Source organism: Pleurodeles waltl, chromosome 4_1, assembly GCF_031143425.1.
Source record: "Pleurodeles waltl isolate 20211129_DDA chromosome 4_1, aPleWal1.hap1.20221129, whole genome shotgun sequence".
Lineage (NCBI taxonomy): Eukaryota > Metazoa > Chordata > Amphibia > Caudata > Salamandridae > Pleurodeles > Pleurodeles waltl.
In genome coordinates this window covers 741,631,726-741,651,868 of record NC_090442.1, presented here as the reverse complement: position 1 = coordinate 741,651,868, position 20,143 = coordinate 741,631,726, and the positions used below count along the sequence as shown (strand labels likewise).

At 43.0% G+C, this 20,143-nt stretch overlaps 1 protein-coding gene across 1 annotated transcript in view; it reads left to right on the top strand.

Moving 5' to 3' along the window:
• LOC138287186 (uncharacterized) overlaps positions 1-20,143 on the top strand; it is a 107,243-nt gene that overhangs the window by 64,328 nt on the left and 22,772 nt on the right. Inside the window, exon 3 of the mRNA XM_069227548.1 lies at positions 10,862-11,167. Within this exon, the coding sequence (XP_069083649.1) occupies positions 10,862-11,167 (306 nt within the window). The remainder of the gene's footprint in view (positions 1-10,861; positions 11,168-20,143) is intronic.

Here is a 20,143-nt window from a genome sequence, read left to right as displayed (position 1 = left end):
TATGATTGGCTGGGATCCCAACATCCCTGAACCTTTGAAATTTACGGCACTAGACCTATTAAAAATCAGTGGAAAGTCATGAATGGACTGTGCCCCTGGCCCCAATGGCTTACCGCAAGCACTATTTAAACAAGAAACGGAAAGATGGGCCAATTTCCTGGCAGCAATGTTTAACGACGTGATCACAACAGGCAATGTCCCGGCATCCTGGAAAGGCTCAATAATCCACCCCATATATAAGGGTGGGAGCGTGCTCTCCCCAAGCAACTACAAACTAATCACTCTTTTAGACGTTGACCTCAAGTACTTTTCCTGCTTTGTGCTAAAACATCCAGAAGCCTGGATTACAGATAACAATATTCTACCCTTTAATCAAACCGGGTTCACCAAGCACCAAGGAACATTAACAAATTTTATGGGGATAGGCTTGATCATAAACAGAGCAAAAGCAAAGGGGACTCCAACCTATTTATGTTTTGTTGACTTTAAAGCTGCTTTTGACTGTGTCTCCCGCGGCAAATTGTGGGCCAAATTACTACAGTGGGGGCTGCCACATTCTATTTTAAATGCCATCAAAATGATATACTCTGATACTTAGGTGAAGGTTAAATTGGGGGAAGGCTCTCACCTATCCAGGGCAGTCAAAACAACAGTGGGGGTGAAGCAAGGGTGTGTATTGGCCCCAACACTCTTCAACCTGTACATAGCAGATCTCCCCGCCAAGTTAAATGGTCACTCATCCCACTCTCCCTCACTGGGCGGTCAACAAGTATCCAACCTACTATATGCAGATGACCTACTACTAATCAGTAATACCAGAATAGGCATGCAGAAATTGTTAACAGCATTAGAAGAATACTCAGGTTCTAATGATTTAGAAATGAATCATAAAGAATCTAAAATGATTACCTTAAACCGCAGGCCAACTACCCAAGGTAAATGGCATATGAATGGAAAACCCTAGAGGAAGTAATATCATACAGATACCTAGGATTGGTGGTGGATGCTAGAGGTAATTACACGCCACAAAAAGAATCAATAAAAAAACAAGACGCAGCCCCTTACTTACGCCTTTTGCAAGCTAGCAAATTCAATCTGTGGTCATGCTCTGAACCCATTAACAGCAGTAATGAGAGCGAAGCTACTTCCAACTATCACCTATGGGACCGAAATAATGAGGGGGATGGAAGTAGGTCTTCTGGATAAGCTTCTGATAAAAACCTATAAGCGTGTTTTTTTCGGCTACCTGGGCGTGCATCACCAGCCCAGGTCAGACTGGAATTCATGCTGGTCAAACAGTTGTTAGCCCGACCAGCAGCATACATTAAATGCTGCTACAAATTGAACCACGCTTCAAAAGGGTCTTTAGCCAATCTAGTCTGGCAGGAAATTATCCTAGAAAGAGGGAACTCCAACTACATAAGGTATCTAGAAAAAAGTAAGAGTCTTTTGAACTTAGATGAGGTATGGAACCGGTCTCTACCCATCCCCGTTTTCAACAAAGCAGTGAATAAAGCAAGTAAATTAAAGAGCTTGTTAGAAGATAAGATCTCATTGACCAAAAGGGAGCATAGTTGGTTGAGCCTTAACTCCTACAAAACGTTTAAAGAATCACCACTTATGGCTGGCTCCTACTCACGGAAAATCAAGCAATCCTTTCTCAGACTTAGGCTGGGTGATGTCCCTACTTTAGACCTCATGCCAAAATGGAAGAAGAAGCGGCAAGTAGGCTCCCAGGAGTGCCGTCTCTGTCATCTAGCAGATGAAAACTTGATGCATGTGGTCTGCATTTGCCCAGCCCTGGCGGCCAAAAGGAGACTCTTACTGAAAAAATAATTTAACGGTTTAAGAATTAGATCCTGCAGACAAGCATTAATTGCAGCTTTTAACCCTCGAAATACAATATTGAACATTAGGCTGGTTCAATTTTGGGAAATTTTCTCTCTTAAAACCACAGCCTCTCGAAATAACCAAGTCAGAGGGAGGGCGGAAACGATAGCGAAATCCCTATAACCCGCTTTGAACATCTTAAAGAAGGGAAGGCTCCTAGGTAGTCCATTGGGTTGTTTAGCTCGTGTCGTAATAAAGTCCGGTATCAACAATCAGACTTAAGTAGGGGTAAATAAAATTGATAGAAGGTCTCTTCCCACTTTGTCCTATTTTTACTAATGCCTCATTGGTCTGTTACTGTTCTCTTTAAATTTCTTTGTGGAAGGAAACTTCATATATCATTTCAGTTTAAACACAGGATTTTATTTGGCGCTGTATTTATCTTACCCACTATAAGATTGTTCTGTTGCCCTATTATTAATGCCTTATAGCAATAGTATGTTCTTTTCTTAAACATTTTATGTGGAAGGAAATTTTACTTACCATTTCACCCTAAGCCAAAGAACTGTAATTGCCTTCTTGCACTAAAATTGTTCTGTTAAATGTTTACGTGGAAGGAAAAGTTTTATGGTTTTAATTAACTAATAAACTTGTTTTTACTGCTAAACTATAATTGATGCCCTAAAGTAACTGTAACTCACACCCTTGCGATGCACTGCTAATTACCCCATATATTACACAACTGATGACATCTTCTTTGACATCATTGATAATATCACTGCAACATCTGCATTGAAATTATTGATGACAATAACTGTGCATGGCGAGGGGGCGAGATATAGTTACCTTAGGCACAAATTATAGTTACTTGAGATATAACTAATGGATTTCTGTGGTTTTGTACATTTAAAATGGTATGTTTTCAATTTCATTAAATATAAATTAATTTCCCTACCTAATAATACTTTAATAAAGTGGTAATAGATAGGGAATAATAATACAATCTCCTACTTACCTATAATTAGGACCCTAATCCAGAGCACAGTGTATTAAAAAAATATGACTGCCTTTTAATTTTGTCAAGGCAGTCATTAGCCAATTATATACTGCCTTGTCATTGGCATGCATTGTGGTATAACAATGCACAACATATAACTAAGGGTCAGATGTATTACTGTATTTTGTTACCCTGGCATCACGCATGGTCTCGTATGGGCAATGCAATACTTAAGTCACATTTAAAAAGCAACCCAAGGCCACCATACTGGGTCATGCACTGCTTGGTAAATCTGGTGATAATCTGCATATCATATTATACATTCCTGACAAATGTATCTACATACGTATGCCACTCAACTCTATGTCACTCCACTCTATGCCACTGCACTCTGTACCACTACAGTGCACGTTACTACACTTTATGCTATTTCACTCTACACCACTACACTGTATGCCACTATGGTCTAAACTATTCCAGTGTATGCCATGCTACTCTACATCACTGGACACTATTCCCTTGTATGCCACTGCAGTGTATGCTACTCCACTCTACACCACTCTACTGTTCACAACTCCACTCTATGCCACTCTATATTATGCTATTCCACTGTATGCCACTACACTCTATGACACTACACTGTATGACACTCCACTCTACACTACTTCACTCTATGCTATTCAACTGTATAAAACTATACTGTACATCACTCCACTGTATGCTATTCTACTCTATACCACTCCACTGTTCACTAATACACTGTACCCCAATCCACTTTTTGCCATTCCACTGAATGCAACTTCACTCTATGCCACTCCACTCTACGCTATTCCTCTCTACCGCATTACACAGGCATCCCAACCAAAGACATCAAACGACTCCAACGTATCCAAAATGCCTCCGCCCGACTGATCCTCGACATACCCCGCCGAAGTCACATCTCCCCTCACCTAAAGGAACTCCACTGGCTCCCGGTAGACAAGAGGATCACCTTTAAACTCCTGACCCACGCTCACAAGGCACTTCACAACACCGGACCCTCCTACCTCAACACCAGACTTAACTTCTACACTCCAACACGTCAACTCCGATCCGCCAACCTCGCCCTCGCCATCGTACCCCGAATCCAGCGCAAGACATCCGGCGGCAGATCCTTCTCCTTCCTCGCCGCCAAGACCTGGAACTCTCTCCCCACATCTCTTCGCCAGACCCAGGACCTCCTCGCATTCAGAAGGCTCCTCAAGACCTGGCTCTTCGACCGCTAAATCAGCAGCGCTCCCCCCCCCCCCCCAGCGCCTCGAAACCCTGACGGGTACATAGCGCGCTTTATAAATACTATGATTGATTGATTGATTGATTACAATGTACCCCTCTCAAGTGTACACCACTCCAGTGTATGCTAATCCACTCTATGCTATTCCACTGTATGCCACTCCACTGTATGCCACTCCACTATTTGCCACTACCCTCTACACTATGCTACAGTTTGCCAGTCCAGTCTACACCATTCCACTCTACGCTGTTCTGCTGTATGCCCAGTGCTTAATTTGTGCTTGTTGTTTCTGGTGCTGAGCACCAACACTTATTGATGAAGGTCAGCGATTATTCTTCTGCCTCAAGCATTTACTGCTAGCAAAAGACACATGTGGGGAAGACGGAGGAAGGGAAAAATCAAAAAGCGTCACAAAGGGAGAAAGTAGAAAGCTGCAAGAGTGAGCTGAAGGGGCAGGGAGTGGCTATAAATGGATTACAGAAGCCCAAGATGTTTTCAGGATTACGCTGCCTCAGTATTCTGTGCTTGCACATTTAATTGCAGCAGCTGCGTGTTTAAGAGGAGGGCTTTGGGCACCGGCACATTTTTATTGACAAATTAAGCACTGTGTATGCGACTCCACTGTATGCCTCTCCACTCTATGAACTCCACTGCTATTCCATTCTAGCCCACTCCACTGTATGGCACTCTAGTGTAGGGCACTCCACTCTACATCACTGCACGGCCACTTCACTCTAACTCACTCCACTCTAAGCTACCCACTGTATGCCACTCTCCTCTATGCCATTTCACTCTGCACTTTTTTACCTTATGCTACTTTACTGTATGCTACTCCACTCTACACCAATATACTCAATGCTATTGCACTGTATGCAGCTTTACTCTACACTGCTCCAATCTATACTATTTCACTCTGCTCCCCCTCTACTGTATGCCAATCTAGTATGTTATGCTACACTGTACGCCACTCCACTATACACTACTCCACTTTATGCTATTCCACTGCATGGCACTCCACTGTATGCTAGTCCACTATATCCCATTCCACTGTATGCTATTCCACTATTCCCCACTCCACTGTACTCCATTGCAGTCTAAGGCACTCCATTATATGTTACTTTACTTTACGCTGCTCCGCTCTATGCTATTCCTCTCTACATGTCACTTGAGTGGCATACAGTGGAGTCACTATATGCCACTCCATATTACGCCACTCCACTCAACTCTATTCTACTAAATGCCACTCCACTGAATGAATTTCACTGCATACCACTCCACTGTTCGCCACTCAAGGGTACACCACTCCACTATACGCTTTTCCAATCTATGCAATCCATGCTACCCCACTCTACCCCTCCACTGGACGTCATGATGCTCTACACCATGATACTCGATGCCACAGCACTCCAGGCCATGACACTGTATACCACGATAATCTATGGTACAACACTCTACAACAGGATATGTACAACATTGCTCTTTACATAACTCCATTCTATGCCACTCGTCTACTCTACTCTACAAACCTCTACTTCACTGTACAACACTCTATGCCCCTCCACTCTACTAAACTCTACTTTATGTCACTGCACTCAACAGCACTCCAATGTACCACACTCTACCACACTTTACTGTACCTCACTCCACTGTATATAAACACTGCACTCCGCTCAATGTCAATCCACTCTGTTTCACACTACTGCAGTTTCCCACACTCTATGACAAGGCATACCACTACTTTGAATAACATGCCACTCAACTTTAGCACTTTACTCCACTCTATGCTATGCCACTACACTGTACTATACGAGACACCAATCCACTATCTGCCATTTTAATTCAATTTACGCTATGCTACGCCACTCCACTCGACTCCACTGTATGGCAGTTTACCCCACTCTACACCACTGTAAGACACTCCAGTGTGCACCACTCCACTCTACAACTTCTGTAAAAGTGCACTGTACAACACTCTACTACACGCTATGCCACTGTATCACACTATACGGCACTGTATAACACTCTACTCCAATCTATGCCACTGTACAACACCCTAATCTATTCTACCCTATGCCACTCTGTGACAGGGTACTCCAGTCTAAGGTACACTATACACCTACCTCTATGAACTCTACTACACTTTATTCCACTGTACTCTATCACACATACTCCACTGCACTCTACTGTACTCCACTTCGGTCTGTACACCACTCCACTCTACGTGAGTCCATGCTTTTAGACTCTACAATACTCTTTACCACTAAGGTCTACCACTATTGGAACTGAAAAGTCCTCTGCATGGTAAAAGACTTGTTACTCTGCTCTGAGTGTCCAACTGTACTGTTGTCCGGATCCCTAATGCTGATTTTTTTGTCAACGGGAAAACGGATCATGCATGCACACCATGTCATAGACCGGTCTCATGGATTGCGGTTTTGTTGGACTGGGAGCAAAGCCCAAAGCACTACTCTCATATTGATCGAAGGATACCGCCTTCACCAAGAGTCAAACAGCACAAGTGCAGTGGTGGCAGTATACCATGTATGATCAGTGGTAGTGAACATGACCTTTTTACCCTGTGTCACATGAATGCTTCCAACAGTCTCACTTACCTTCTTAAAGGTTCCCTGTTGTGTGCTTAACTCACTCTTGGCCTGCATCAGGTAAGTTGTGGAGTGCTGCGCAGCACAGGATTAGTGACTCTGTGTTAGTTATATGTGTGCCTGTGAAGGGCAGTACTAGGATCAAGCAGTACTGTGCAGTGCATGTGTGGTTAGTACAAGTATTAGGTGTATGTATGCCAAGAAGAGTACAGTGCAAGGATGGAGCAGTCCTGTGCAGTACATGTGTGTTTAGTACATGTGCTGGATGTAAGTATGCCTGAAAGGAATACATTATCTGAGAGAAGTAGCGCTGTGCGGTGTGTATGCAGGGACTGCATGTGCTGGGCGTATGTGTGCTTTCATGAAGTACAATAAATGAAGGGTGAAGAGTTGTGCAGCAAGCACATAGAGAGTGGCAGTGCATGTGTTTTAAAATAAGCACCCCCTGGTTGAATATAGAAAAGCTTCTCTACTGAGCAATGCATGTGGATATGTGACGGTACAGTGCATAGAAGTATTAGTGCTGAACAGTCGGTGTGCTGAAGAGTAAACTGAGTAAATGTGCCTGCAATGATACATTGTATGGAGGACACTGGGTTTTATTTTGGGAACCTCAGGCCTGCCTGTTAAAAACATGAGAAGAAGAGGAATTCCTCCAAACAGATTTTTGCATTGCCGCATTGCTGTCAGCTGGGTGGGGGCACACTGGAGGGAAGGGAGAGGCTCCATATACATCTCAAAAGACTGCCCTTTAATTCCACTGGATTACAAAGAAGAGGCCTGGACACATCTCAGGAAAGGAGATGGGGCTGATGAAAGAATCATAAGAGAGGACTGGGAGTCTAGGATTATCCCTTTGATGCACCTATCACTGTGGCTGACATCCAGGTGTAAACTCTGGTCATCCCCCTGAATGTAGTTGTGGACAATCAGCTTTGTAGTCATTCTTGCTGTCACAGACCTCTTTTATGAAGGAAGATGAAAAGGAGAAGTGCCTACTTCAAAGCAAGCAGAACCCCAATATAAAACTTCAAAGACCCAGACCGTAAGTCTCATTGGTGTCTGGAAAAGGACTGTAAGTTGAGTTCCCAAAAATGTTTAATCTGCCAAGCAGCCAGACGGGCTGTTTTGAAGAAACAAGCTCTGCAAGACGCCTGCCTGTGACCAGAACTGAGGTCCAAGGCCTGCTAGCCTCCCCGCTGGGTGAGGGGACATCACCCAGGGAAACCAAGACCACCTGCCACCTGTCCCAGGAGCCTAGAGCACCATTGCCCGCCTGCTTGTCAAGACCAGTGTGCCCTGTGAGGAAGAGGAGAGCACTGGAGGGAATAAGGTCCAGTGGGGAGCCCTGCCAAGATGAAGCCCTGAGTGAAGTGTGAGGAGTGTAGCTGTGCACTGATCAGATCATTGTTCATGTGCCGGAACAGTCTAGTGGCCCCTGTATACCAGGAGCCACGGTGATCTCTTCTGTGTCAAGTGTACTGTGCCACTGTGCCGCGATGCCCCCGTATGCTAGAGAGGGGTCACGAGTGAACTTAATTGGGCACAGCATAACTTTTGTCTGCTGTCTGTAAGACGATCACACCCAAGAGTCTGCATACACTAGTGAGCAACGCAGCACCCCCATGTGTCGAAAAGGGCTGCTCGTATCACTGTGGCCAACTGTTTGGGTCATGGCCTGGACAAAAGGATTACTGCTGTGACCAGCAGGTCTAGCCCGCCAACTTCACCTGGCTGTTCCCCCGAGGATCACAGGATGCCACAAAGACATCATACCCTCGCTGAAGTTCAAGTTAGGAGCGGGAGAACCCTCCACCCCTTTTGTAGAGGAAGAGCAACTTACCTGCTGTATCCTCCATGAAGTCCCCAAAGACTCATTGCACTCCTGAAAGCTTTATCGGAACCAACATCAAGACCTGCGAAGCCTCACCACACAGCTGCAAGCTTCATTGGAACCAACACCGAGCAATGCAAAACCATGAACAGCCTTGCTGCACAGCTTCATCAGACCCTATGCTGTACAGCACGAAGCCTCACAAAGCAACGCACTGCATACTGAGCAGACCTCAATAAATCTACTCGCCCACTCACTGTAGCAAGTCATTTTCTATCAAGTCCAGCTATTTTAGGACCTATTTGCCCCTTCTGGTGAGTTGACAAAGAGCAGGTGTTCTGTCAAAGTGAAAAAGGGGTCTCTAAAATGGTTCTTGTTACATTTGCTCTATGTTCAGAGAGAGAGATCAAAAGTCAGTTTGTCTTTTTTCATCCTAACTACAGAGTTCCAGGATTTTGTAAAGTGACCTGTCTGACCCGCTGTAAAAAGTGTGAAATGAAAGACTGTGTGGGCTCTTCATAACACACAACATTTAAATAACTACATCCAACTGCACAAATATTTCAGAATACATCAGTAGCTGTGAAAGACTATTTTTTTATTCGTTAGTGTGATAACAAAAATGTTTAATAGGATGAAAACAAATAAGAACACAACTTGGTGATGTGCAAATGATGAAGATCTTTCCTGGAACTCGGTTTTCACAGATTAGTAGCACACTACATAGTTTTATCAGTAAAGCTACAAGTTAGTGGGAGGATTTGTGGACACTTCTTGGAAATGTACGGTCTGAATGACAGTGTGCTACCACATCATGCTTTAGTTATAGATTTATTAAAAGTGAGTGTTTAAACATAAACTAGAAATTAGTTCTTCCCTGATGGCAATGATATTAGTAAACTAAGAAAAAGTCATGGATCATGTGTACCCTGCATGTGGGCTACATTCCTATTATACATGGGGAAAACGTTTAGTCTATTTAATCAAATAAAATAGGTTTTTTTGTACAACAGAAATGCTAAATTCACATATTTGAAGGTGCACTCATATGTGAGAATGACAGAAAAGGTGGCTCTGTAAAATATTTTTTTTTGCCTAGGATCAATCACACAATTTGAGATCTATTTATGGGTCAAGTATATTACAGTTAGGTTGAGTATATTATTCAAATTACTCAACCTGCAGGTCTAGTAACATTTTTATGATTTTTCAAGGCCTGCCGAGCACTAAGTACCTAAGGTGCAATTCTCAGTGGGCAAACTTAATCCTGTGCCCAGCCTATGCACTATCATGGTCAGCCTTAACTTGTGACTTTGTCCCAGTCCAGTGTGACCTGATACACTGAGTTGGCGCTTTGTGCATTTTGGCACTACTTTTACCTAACCCTTTAAAATGCAATATCTCCAGTTCTACTGATTGGATTTTGATGTTTTAGTCTCAAAATATTTAATAAATCACACTCTATTTTTCTAAACTGGTTTGGGACTTTTCTTGTGTTGTGTTTTTATTTTACTGCTGTTGATGTGTTGCACAAATACTTTACACTTTGCCTCTAAATTAAGCCTGACTGCTTTTGTGCCAAGCTACCAGACGGTTAAGCATGGGTTGATTTATTGATTTTTGTGGTTCAGCCTGACGAGGATTGTGGTTGTTGCTTGAGAAGGGTTAGCACCCCCTCATCCAATAACCAATTTCTCTCATTACCCATTCTGGAATATTTTTTGTAAAATGTTAGCCATTCTGGAATGTTTTTTGTAAAACGTAATTACAAAAGGTATTCCAAGATGCATGAATGAGCATTTGGATGCGTGCACACCAACATCTACATTTGAATAATTGTACTATAAAGGTTTACAAAACCATTCAAAAATGTTTCTCTACACATGGACAACCAATCTGGAATGATAAATTATACCACATGGAACAAGCACTGGCAAAGCAAAACAGTCTATAGACAACACCAGACCTAATAGCTTGGCTAATCCTTTTTTTATTTAGTGCTTTATCAATATTTATTATTGAATAAAGTGAATAGCTGAAAAAGTATAAAATATATGCCATTTACAATGTATAAGGCAGCTCAGTGGGTTGAACAGATGTGGTCAAAACATATGTGTGACTTAAAAGTCAAAATGTTAAATTCTAGTGGGATTGACACACTATTTTATCCATCTCAGGATTATAAAATGTGCATCATTGACCTCTACTACGATACTAATTGAAATTTGAACATTAAGAATATCTTCAGTTTGTGGTGTGTGCTCCATCAATAGTCCATGTAATTATTACATTAGAGAGGTTTCACTGGTTACTCTTCTCTGCAGCGCCCCCACGTGTCTGGCTGTCACTATCTCCTGTTGGTGAGTCCCCCCTCTCAGTGGTGCAGTGTGCGGTGAGTGAGTTCTACCCAGACTCTATAGATGTCACACTGGCCTCAACGTGTGGAGGATCCACGAATCTGGACGACAACACACACCCAATAAAGAACCCCGATGGAACCTACAGCACAATGCGCAGAGCTCGACTGAACACCACCGGCTGCGCAGATGGGACAGAGGTGACCTGTACTGCAAAGCACGAGACCGGAGAAAGGAGCACATACCTCACGGTCTCAGGTGCGAAAAACAAAGGTACAAATGGTTGGTCTTATTATTAATTATTTAATCGTTCTGTTTATTAGGTAGCAGTGGTATTACTTTTGTTTATAGAGCACAATTCCACCAGTGGTGTCAGTGCATGGAAGTGGGCAGATATACCCGTAACAGGATACCTTTCACACAGCGCACCATATGCACTGAGTAACCGGCAGAATGCGGGGTTTTGCCCGTGGACTCACTTCTCACTGAAAATAGCAGTACTGGGTCTTTTGATCGCGTTGAGCAAACCCCCTCTTAGAGTATGTTCAGTACACTGGCGCTTTATACTTTTGTACTGCCTTTCTCGTACTATTTCCACTTTTCTACACACCAAGATACCGCCACCAAACATGATCATAGCATGCGGCACTGTGCTCTTTACGAAACACTCTTAGGGCCAGATGCAGGAAAATTGCGACTTGCAATTTGCGAGTCCTTCCGACTCGCAAATTGCAAGTCGCAATTTGCAATGCAGAACAGTGTCTCAGACACCGTCTGCGAGTCGATATGGGGTCGCAGAGACCCACCTCATTAATATTAATGAGGTGGGTCGCAAATTGCGGCCCCATACCGACTATAGGCACTCGCAAACATGGAGGCCTGCTGTAGTCAGCAGACCTCCATGTTCGTGACTGCTTTATCAATAAAGCAGGTTTTTTTTTTTAAGTGTAGCCCCATGGGGACCCCTTCCAATTTGCGAGTGGGTTACCATCCACTCCAAGTGGATGGTAACTGCGACACCATTTGCGACCGCATATGCGGTCGCAAATGGTATTGCATACCACTCCGAATCGCAAATAGGAAGGGAACACCCCTTCCTATTTGCGTTTCTGAAATGCATATTGCGAGTCGGTCCTGGTCGCGGTCTTTATGAGTGCGAAGTCTCTGCACATAAAAAGATAGGTCTTTTTATGTGCAGAGTCCCCACACTGATGATACTACTCGTAAATCCTGGGCTGGATTTTGCATTGGTGGCACCCAGTGAACAATGTTTGGTGGTGCCCTCCAATGACCACCTCCGCCATGGATTGCCTCACTACCACACTTTAACAGTGCCCCTCAAGTCTCCATGAACAGTCTCTTGCAGATGCATTTAGTTTGTTTTGTAGCACCACTCATACCAGTGTAGGGTGTAAGAGCACTTTACATCACATTTCACAGAGACAATTAACATATATGTGTGTAAATCAGAATATAGGAAATGTTACATAAAACAGAGAACTACAAGGTATAGGGAGTCACATGTGTTAATAAAAGTCTTGGGAAAAAAGAGTAACGCTCTAATCTATACCTCGTAGTTTGCATGCAGCTCTTTGATGACAGTTAATTTGGCAATGTTCTATATTACGATTTTAACTTATAAACTGCAAGTAACAAAAGGATCTCTCTGAAAAAAAGCAGTAAACCACTGACCAATTTACATTATATGCACTTTGTGATCTGAAGGGTACATTTTCTTTGCAGCAGGCATAATAACCCTCTGCGCTAGCCCTATGATAAGTCAAAGCTTCCGCTAGACAACACTCCAGTCTTTCTCCAGAAAGAGCATTAATCATCACTGTTATCTTGACATTTTTATTGTTGCCTGAAAACTGCTGAAGGCAAGGAACGTAGTGGCAGGTGTTTTAAAAAAATACATTTTATACTTGTAAACAATAAGCCCCCACCCGATGTCCGCACCCGATGCGGTGACACTGGTCACACCGCTTTTGAGCCAGCCCTGATTAAATCCCTTTGTGGACAGCAAACAATTGTCTATTTATTTAAAAGTGTAAGTTTACCTTTATGAATAAGGTCCAAAGTTCCTTGATGCTTTGGCTACTAAGCAGGGTGTCATTGGGGTACCAATTATAGGACCAGAGAGACTTGGGTCCAAGGCCAGACTTCAAATTCATCCCCTTGGACATTTATCCGTGGAGCTGGAGTCATTCGAGGCTGGTTTTTGAAGGAAAAGGGCCACTGTAGGTGCTTCTGCCACTTTTTCCATCTCACCGAAGTTATTTACAAAACACCCAGCAAGCTCTCAAGGAGGGGGAGAGGGAGACAGAGAGGAGAGAGGGAGAAGAAAAAGCAAGAAGAGAAAACGAGAGAGAGAGAATGGAGGGTTGGAGAGGGAGACACATACTAATACTTGTAGGGAAAGTCCTCCAGTTCTCACAGGCCTGTAGCCAGAAGTAGGTTTTTAGGGGCACATGGCCCTCACATAACATTAAAGCTGTGCACTATAGGCACATTCTCTCCTAAATATTGTTTGCATGAATGAATATCAACCCCCAGAATGTTGTGGTACAAGAATATCAAGGACAGGATTTCTAAAGGTAAGTGCATATAGGGAAGTATAGATTTACTATTCTTGACTCCACATCTGTATAGCTTGAAGATATATATTGCGTAGGTACATATATGTGGAGTAAGCGATAGAAAAACTATATTTAGTTACACGTCCATATTTTGAATTCGCTATTCCCGTTCTCGGTATTCTGAGACATCGATATTCTGGTTTCAGTATTCAGGTGCACATCTTGTGATTCTTTGTGAAGGAATACATGGCTCTTTTCAGGTACTTATTAAAGAGCACTTAATCAACGTTTCTCAATCGAACTTTAAATCTTATCAGTTAGATGCGATTTAAAGTAGAAGAGTATAAAGCTGTAAAGTAGATTTACTCACAAATTTGTGTATTTTCTAAACTGTTCAAGCTTTGTTCAAATCAAAGATTGCCAAATTATTTATTCATTTTTAAAAATAAGCTGGCATCAGCTGAGTGCCCTCCCTCACTTGTTAACCTCAAGTGGTGAAAGCCCAGTCACCACACTCAAATGTTTTTTTGCAGGAAGATGTCCTACTTATGATGTTCTATATTGGAAAAATAATCACACCTGGAAGACCTGAAAGGTTAACCTCACCTCTTGAAAACCTCGGGAATTTCATCTGCTTCCTAAACTGTAGAGTTTACTAATTCTGACCACATCGTTATTTTTTTTGCCACTAATTCAACATCACTTTACAGAAAGCTTAGAGCATACCCATCAAGAACAATTTGTGAAAATAGTGGCAAACAGTGTGTTTTTTAAAACATTTTAGTGCTACAACAATGTTGAATACTAAATAGAATTGAGATATTGTTTTATAGGGGAAGTTGGGATGGTCCCACATTGAATTTCACTATAAAGTTGTGGCAAAAGATGGACAGTTCAATTACATTTTATCAATAGCACCAATCAAAACTCCATGGACTTGAGTCAGACTCCAAAATAGCCATACACCCCTCATAGTTACAGGCAGGTTGTGCAAAAGGTGTTAAACAAAAGGAGACCTTTGTTAGACATTGACCAACAAGACAGGTAGCCATGGTACAGGATAGGTGATTTTGAGACCCCAGGATGGGTCCTTTAGCAGCCTGTGGCCTGGCTGAGAACACTAGTTCCATCTCCAGTTGGAGGAGCAGTAGATGGGCAAGCAGTGGCACTGCCTCTAAGGCTCTTAATGGTGGTTAACAGTTTGCAGCTAGTATTCTACTTTGTGATAACATCTCTGTTTGAAGCTGCTTTCATGCTACATCCCATAAGGATGCTATAAAGTTGTCCACTTACAGAATTATGGACATTCTCTACTCTTTCACATACAATAAACATTTTGCATGCAATCCTCAATATGGCACCCTCTATGCAGCTAACATTGCTTGGATGACTATGCACGCTTCTGTTTGGTGAATGTAGGAAGCATGGGGCCTGTCATGTGTACTAGAAATGGGAAATATTTACTTGCAGAAGTATGGTTCTGCATTAATACAGGGGCGGATAAAAGTCAAGCTTCATGTTATGAAACAGTTAGGGGGCTGATATGTTCAAATAAACAGCAAAATCACCCTTGTATAGAACCTGGACATCTCAGCAAGTAGGTTGTACTTTCCAGCAACTATACAAGCAAATGTAGATATTGGCTGCTATGCATTAAAAGAGAAGGCATCAGCAATTCTCACCAAGAGTACCGCCACTGCCACTGCCGAAACCAACCAAACCGTCAAAACCAACCTCAACTAAGGAATGAAGGTCATCGCCGAATGGATGAAGAGAAGCTGCCTGAAACTGAATTCTGACATAACTGAGGTCCTCATCCTCGGCTCCACCCCTTCCGCCTGGGACGACACCTAGTGGCCTGCCACACTGGGAACCGCACCAACACCCACCGATCACGTACGCAACCTGGGATTCATCGAGGACTCATCGCTATCAATGACACAGCAACTCAATGCCGTCTCTTCCTCCTGCTTCAACACCCTCCGCATGCTTCGAAATATCTACAAATGGATCCCCACCGGAACCAGAAGGACAGTCACCCAAGCCCTCGTAAGCAGTAGACTGGACTGCAACAATGCCCTCTACACAGGAACCATGGCCAAGCTTCAGAAAAGACAGCAACGCATACAGAACACCTTCCGCATGCCTCATCCTGGACATCCCCTGCCACAGCCACATCACAGCCCACCTGAGAGACCAGCACTGGCTCCCTGTCAACAAGAGAATCATGTTCAAACTCCTCACCCATGCTCACAAGGCACTGCACAACACCGGACCAAAATACCTCAACAGACAGCTCTCCTTCTACACCCCAACCCGACACCTTGCCCTCGCCACCGTCCCACGCATCCACAGAACGACCGTCGGTGGCTCATCGCCGCCAAGACGTGGAACACTCTTCCTATCCATCTGCGACAGACACAGGACCTATTAACCTTCAGGAGACACCTCAAGACTTGGCTGTTCGAGCAGTAGCAGCCCCCCTCCCCCTCACGCCTTGAGACCCTCATGGGTGAGTAGTGCACTTTTCAAATGCTTTGATTGATTGATTGATTGATATAGTAACAAATAACAAGGGGAAGCAAAAAGCAATGTGGATCAAGCCATGGTTCGACTTTACAATGATTTTAAAGACCACTATGCAAGGTGATTTTGGATCTTACACTAGATCCCTTTTAGTAATAAAATGCAGAATTGTGCATTGAAATCACATTTGGCCAGGTGTACTGGCCAAAATATGATAAGCTATGAATTCCACTTCACATCTCTAATCACCAAATTTCTGTGTATCTAGCCCTCATTTTGCTCCGTTAGGCGCTCTCGTACTTTCACTATTTTCTCTCAGTATCCCATATCTGTCCCTACTTCCACTTTCAACCTTTTCCCCACTATCCCTCTCTGTTTGTTGCTGCATCTGTCTCCCCATTTCTGTCTCTTTTTGTCTTACTCTTGCCTTTTCTATTTACTCTCCTTTCTTTCTCTCAATTTTCGTTCTTTTTCTAGAACCTCTTCTTTCTACTCTTTTATCTTCTTTCTACCTCTATATTTATTATTCTCTCTCTAGCCCTCTTCTCCATGGAACATGTATGATAAATTGAACCTTCTCTAGGCTGTGCATGCCCATTAGTAGCACCTACCACCTTTCTTTGACCACTGTGCATTTTGCTCTTAACTGGAGAAGTCCCCTACGATCATGGAACAAAGAAGTTAGTGCAACATGTCCATTGTATCCCTGCTGCTTGCTGCCAGTTCTTTTTGGACGTCAGGCTACACAAATCTGGTGCATTTTTACTGCTTCGGGGATGGTACCAATGCACTGACATCCACCACACTAAAACACCTGAAACGTTTTCTCTTCCAAAATAAAAGTCAGGAAGTAACGGGAAATGCTTCCCACAAGTCCAGAGTTTAATTTATTTTTTTGCTGTTTTGCAAAGCACTCTATGCATACCAACGTTACACAGCAAAACAAAAGTGAAAGCAGACTGCGCTAACTGGATCTGCAGGGATCCTACCACACAGCGTTCCTACTTTTCTCCAGATAACAATAGTACCTCACTTCTGTGACTGAGCTATCGCCCATCAAAAGAAAGGCTCCCTAAGACACAAGGAAACATCACAATTTTATCTTGCATATTGACCAATTCTGGCAATGTGGGTAGCTGTGGTATTTAGGCCTGGGTGCTGGTGGCACCCAGAAAACCTACCAGGCCCAGACATTTCTGATAGCAAGGTACCTAGGGTAGGGTATTTAGGCCAGGGCTCGATTGGCACCCAAGGAAACCTGCCAGGCCGAGGCATTTCTGAAACCAAGGTACTTAGGGTGGTGCAGTGTGGCTTGCTTGCATCCCAATTTCTTTTCTTATGCAGAATGTCTTGCAAACAGCAAACTTTGGCCAAATCACAGAGCTCCCTCACATTTCTGTGAAGGAAAATTGCATAATCTGGGAAGATCCATAAAATTTCTATCATGCAGAGTTCCCACACCTCTACCAATAAAAAGGCTATCAGATTATTATGCATTTAGTACATGACATAGGACCTTTATCCGCAATTTATTTGCTTTGACCATAAATGAGATAAAACTTACATGGAATTTCAAAGGAGTCAATACATTTAAAAAAAGCAGATTTATACTACACAGATCATAAATTCATCATTAAGTCAATGTTCTGGGGAGATGAGTAGCAAGGTCAAATTATAATACAAATGCTCTCAGCCTCATATTCTCTGATTATGGTTTCCACAATATTTGTCTCAAAGAGATGAATCCTCAGCGCGTTGAGCCTGGCAGGACTACATAGATAATAAACCAATTTCCAAAGATAATATGTTACAACAACTATTTTTGACAAGGAAGGCTATTTCTGGGTCAGTTCAGATACACACTACCCTAGTTAGGGTACTTGCCACCCTCTGCAGCAGGCACATTAACTTGACAAACTATCAGGCTCCTGCAAACAAAATAACTATCTCAACAGCAGATACATTATCTCACCAAGCTATATTTTACAACAGGACAGTGTAGACTGGAGCAATCTCAGTCAAACGTAAATCACGTGTGACTTGTGATAGCAGTGCCCCACCACAATACTCGAATCACAGCACCATGCCATACTGGAATCTGGAGTTTCCTGATTGGACAGTGGTTCTGAATGACTGGTAAGTTTAGGTAGTGTCAACCACTTATGTATCAGGAGTTGGAAATGTCAGGAAAGTCGGTGGCTTAAGAACAACATGACTCAATGTCCTGTACAGTTGTAAAGCAAATTCTTGTTTGGCATACCATGTGTGAAAAGTGAGAAAGGAGTCCAGCTGATGCCATTGAATTCATGGCCTCTCGGCTGTGACAGTGAACTAGTGTTGGTACCACCTTCAATATCAGCTCCTCACATACAACACTGTGGCATCCCACAGGGGTCCTTCATACCCCTTCTATTTGGCAACATCTACCTAACCCCCTAAACAAACCTAATTAAGTCCTTCAACCTTGTTGTGTAGCCACTTTAGTTATAGCTCCATGCATGTTAGTTTAATACACTAGGCCGCTGTGCACCTTGACCTAGATATATTTTATTCAGCTTTGTACTTGTTTTCATTTCTTCTATCTAACTGATTTGCTTAGCCCAGCACTGTGTTCTCAAATAACGCATTCTTGATCACTTTGTGCTTCAGTCAAGGCTACAGTTTGGTACATTGCCGGTGAACATGGTAGAAGTTTAGTCTCCAACATTCGTAGAAAATACACATCCTTACGTAGGGACATTTTCTTAGAACATTCGCTGTGTTACTATAGAAATACTTCCTAGTCCCATTGCACGTTAAGAGGGAGATTCCAGCCAGGGAATCACAATTGTATGCTGAATGCTTCGCTGCAGATGCTAACGCAGGCCTCTGCTAAGGTATGAGGGTTGATGTCTTCCCGGGGGAATCTGAAAGGCAGGATTAGAGATTAACAAATTATGATTCAGATAGAAAATAGTCCATCGACTTTAGTGGAAATATGATACCATTATTCTCATGCTTCACTCTCATCATCACCATTTTAATACTATGTGGTGTTGTTCTGCTTATTGCAGATCACGCTTTTCTACCTAAAATGCAGACGTTTTATTAAACCAGTCTTTAAAACTTATACTTTTTTCATTGACATTTATATATGAGACTGAATTGTGAATGAGAGAACCGGATGCGACCTGAGTGGCCACGACTTCCCTGAGAAGTATGATATGTCATGCGCTCGGCTGCCCAATCATCTCTACCTTTCGGGAGAGATGAGGCACTGCTAGTTAGCCAGAGCAAAACCCGGATTTGGAGCGACAGGCGTCACCCACCGTGGGTCAGACTCAGTCTCCCACACTGTGGATGATCTTGCTGCTCAAAATCCAGTAGTCTCATTAGAATAATGAGAGCCTACGCGACATGGCACCGCCAACGTTTGGTCAGGCTCTAATTCTCGGGTCCTCCGGAGTATCTCTGTCTAATTCTATATAATGACACCTCAATTCTGTATGCGAAGACGTCCGTGGTACTGAGGATTTGCACCACAGCTGTGTAGGTAATCCTATTACAACTGGCGGTTGTTCAAGCTTGAACTTTAAAAGGAAACCTCATTTTGGTGTGCCTTCTCTGAACTCATAGTGTTACTATCATGGCGAATCCCCAACATGTACAATAGCTGTTAACATGAGACAACCTCTCACAGCACACTTTTTAACAAATGGCCTAACAGCCCAGAGGTCCAGTCACATTCGTGGTGGATGCCCATCCAGATTATAGAACAGAACTTTTTTACTCTTGGGTCACATTTCCAGCATTGATGGGAACACAAATACATTTCACCAATATACACCTGCCTGGACAATACAGAACGTACGCATATTTAGAGATAGCTCTATCTCATCAAGAACATAATAATTGGCTTGATGGCGCCCCACCCCATACAATATTAACAGTAAGTTTAGGTCCACTAAGTAATGACGGTCCTATCTGGCCTTTATTGGCAACCTATACACCACATCCTGCGGTTGGAAATTTAGCGGTAGCTGAGGTTCCTCGCTTATACAGTGACTTAACAGCAATATATAGACGATTAGTACAATTTGTGATGCAAACATTAAAAACAAACTCAGCATGTGCTGCTACAGCACACCCACATGCAGTAACGGCA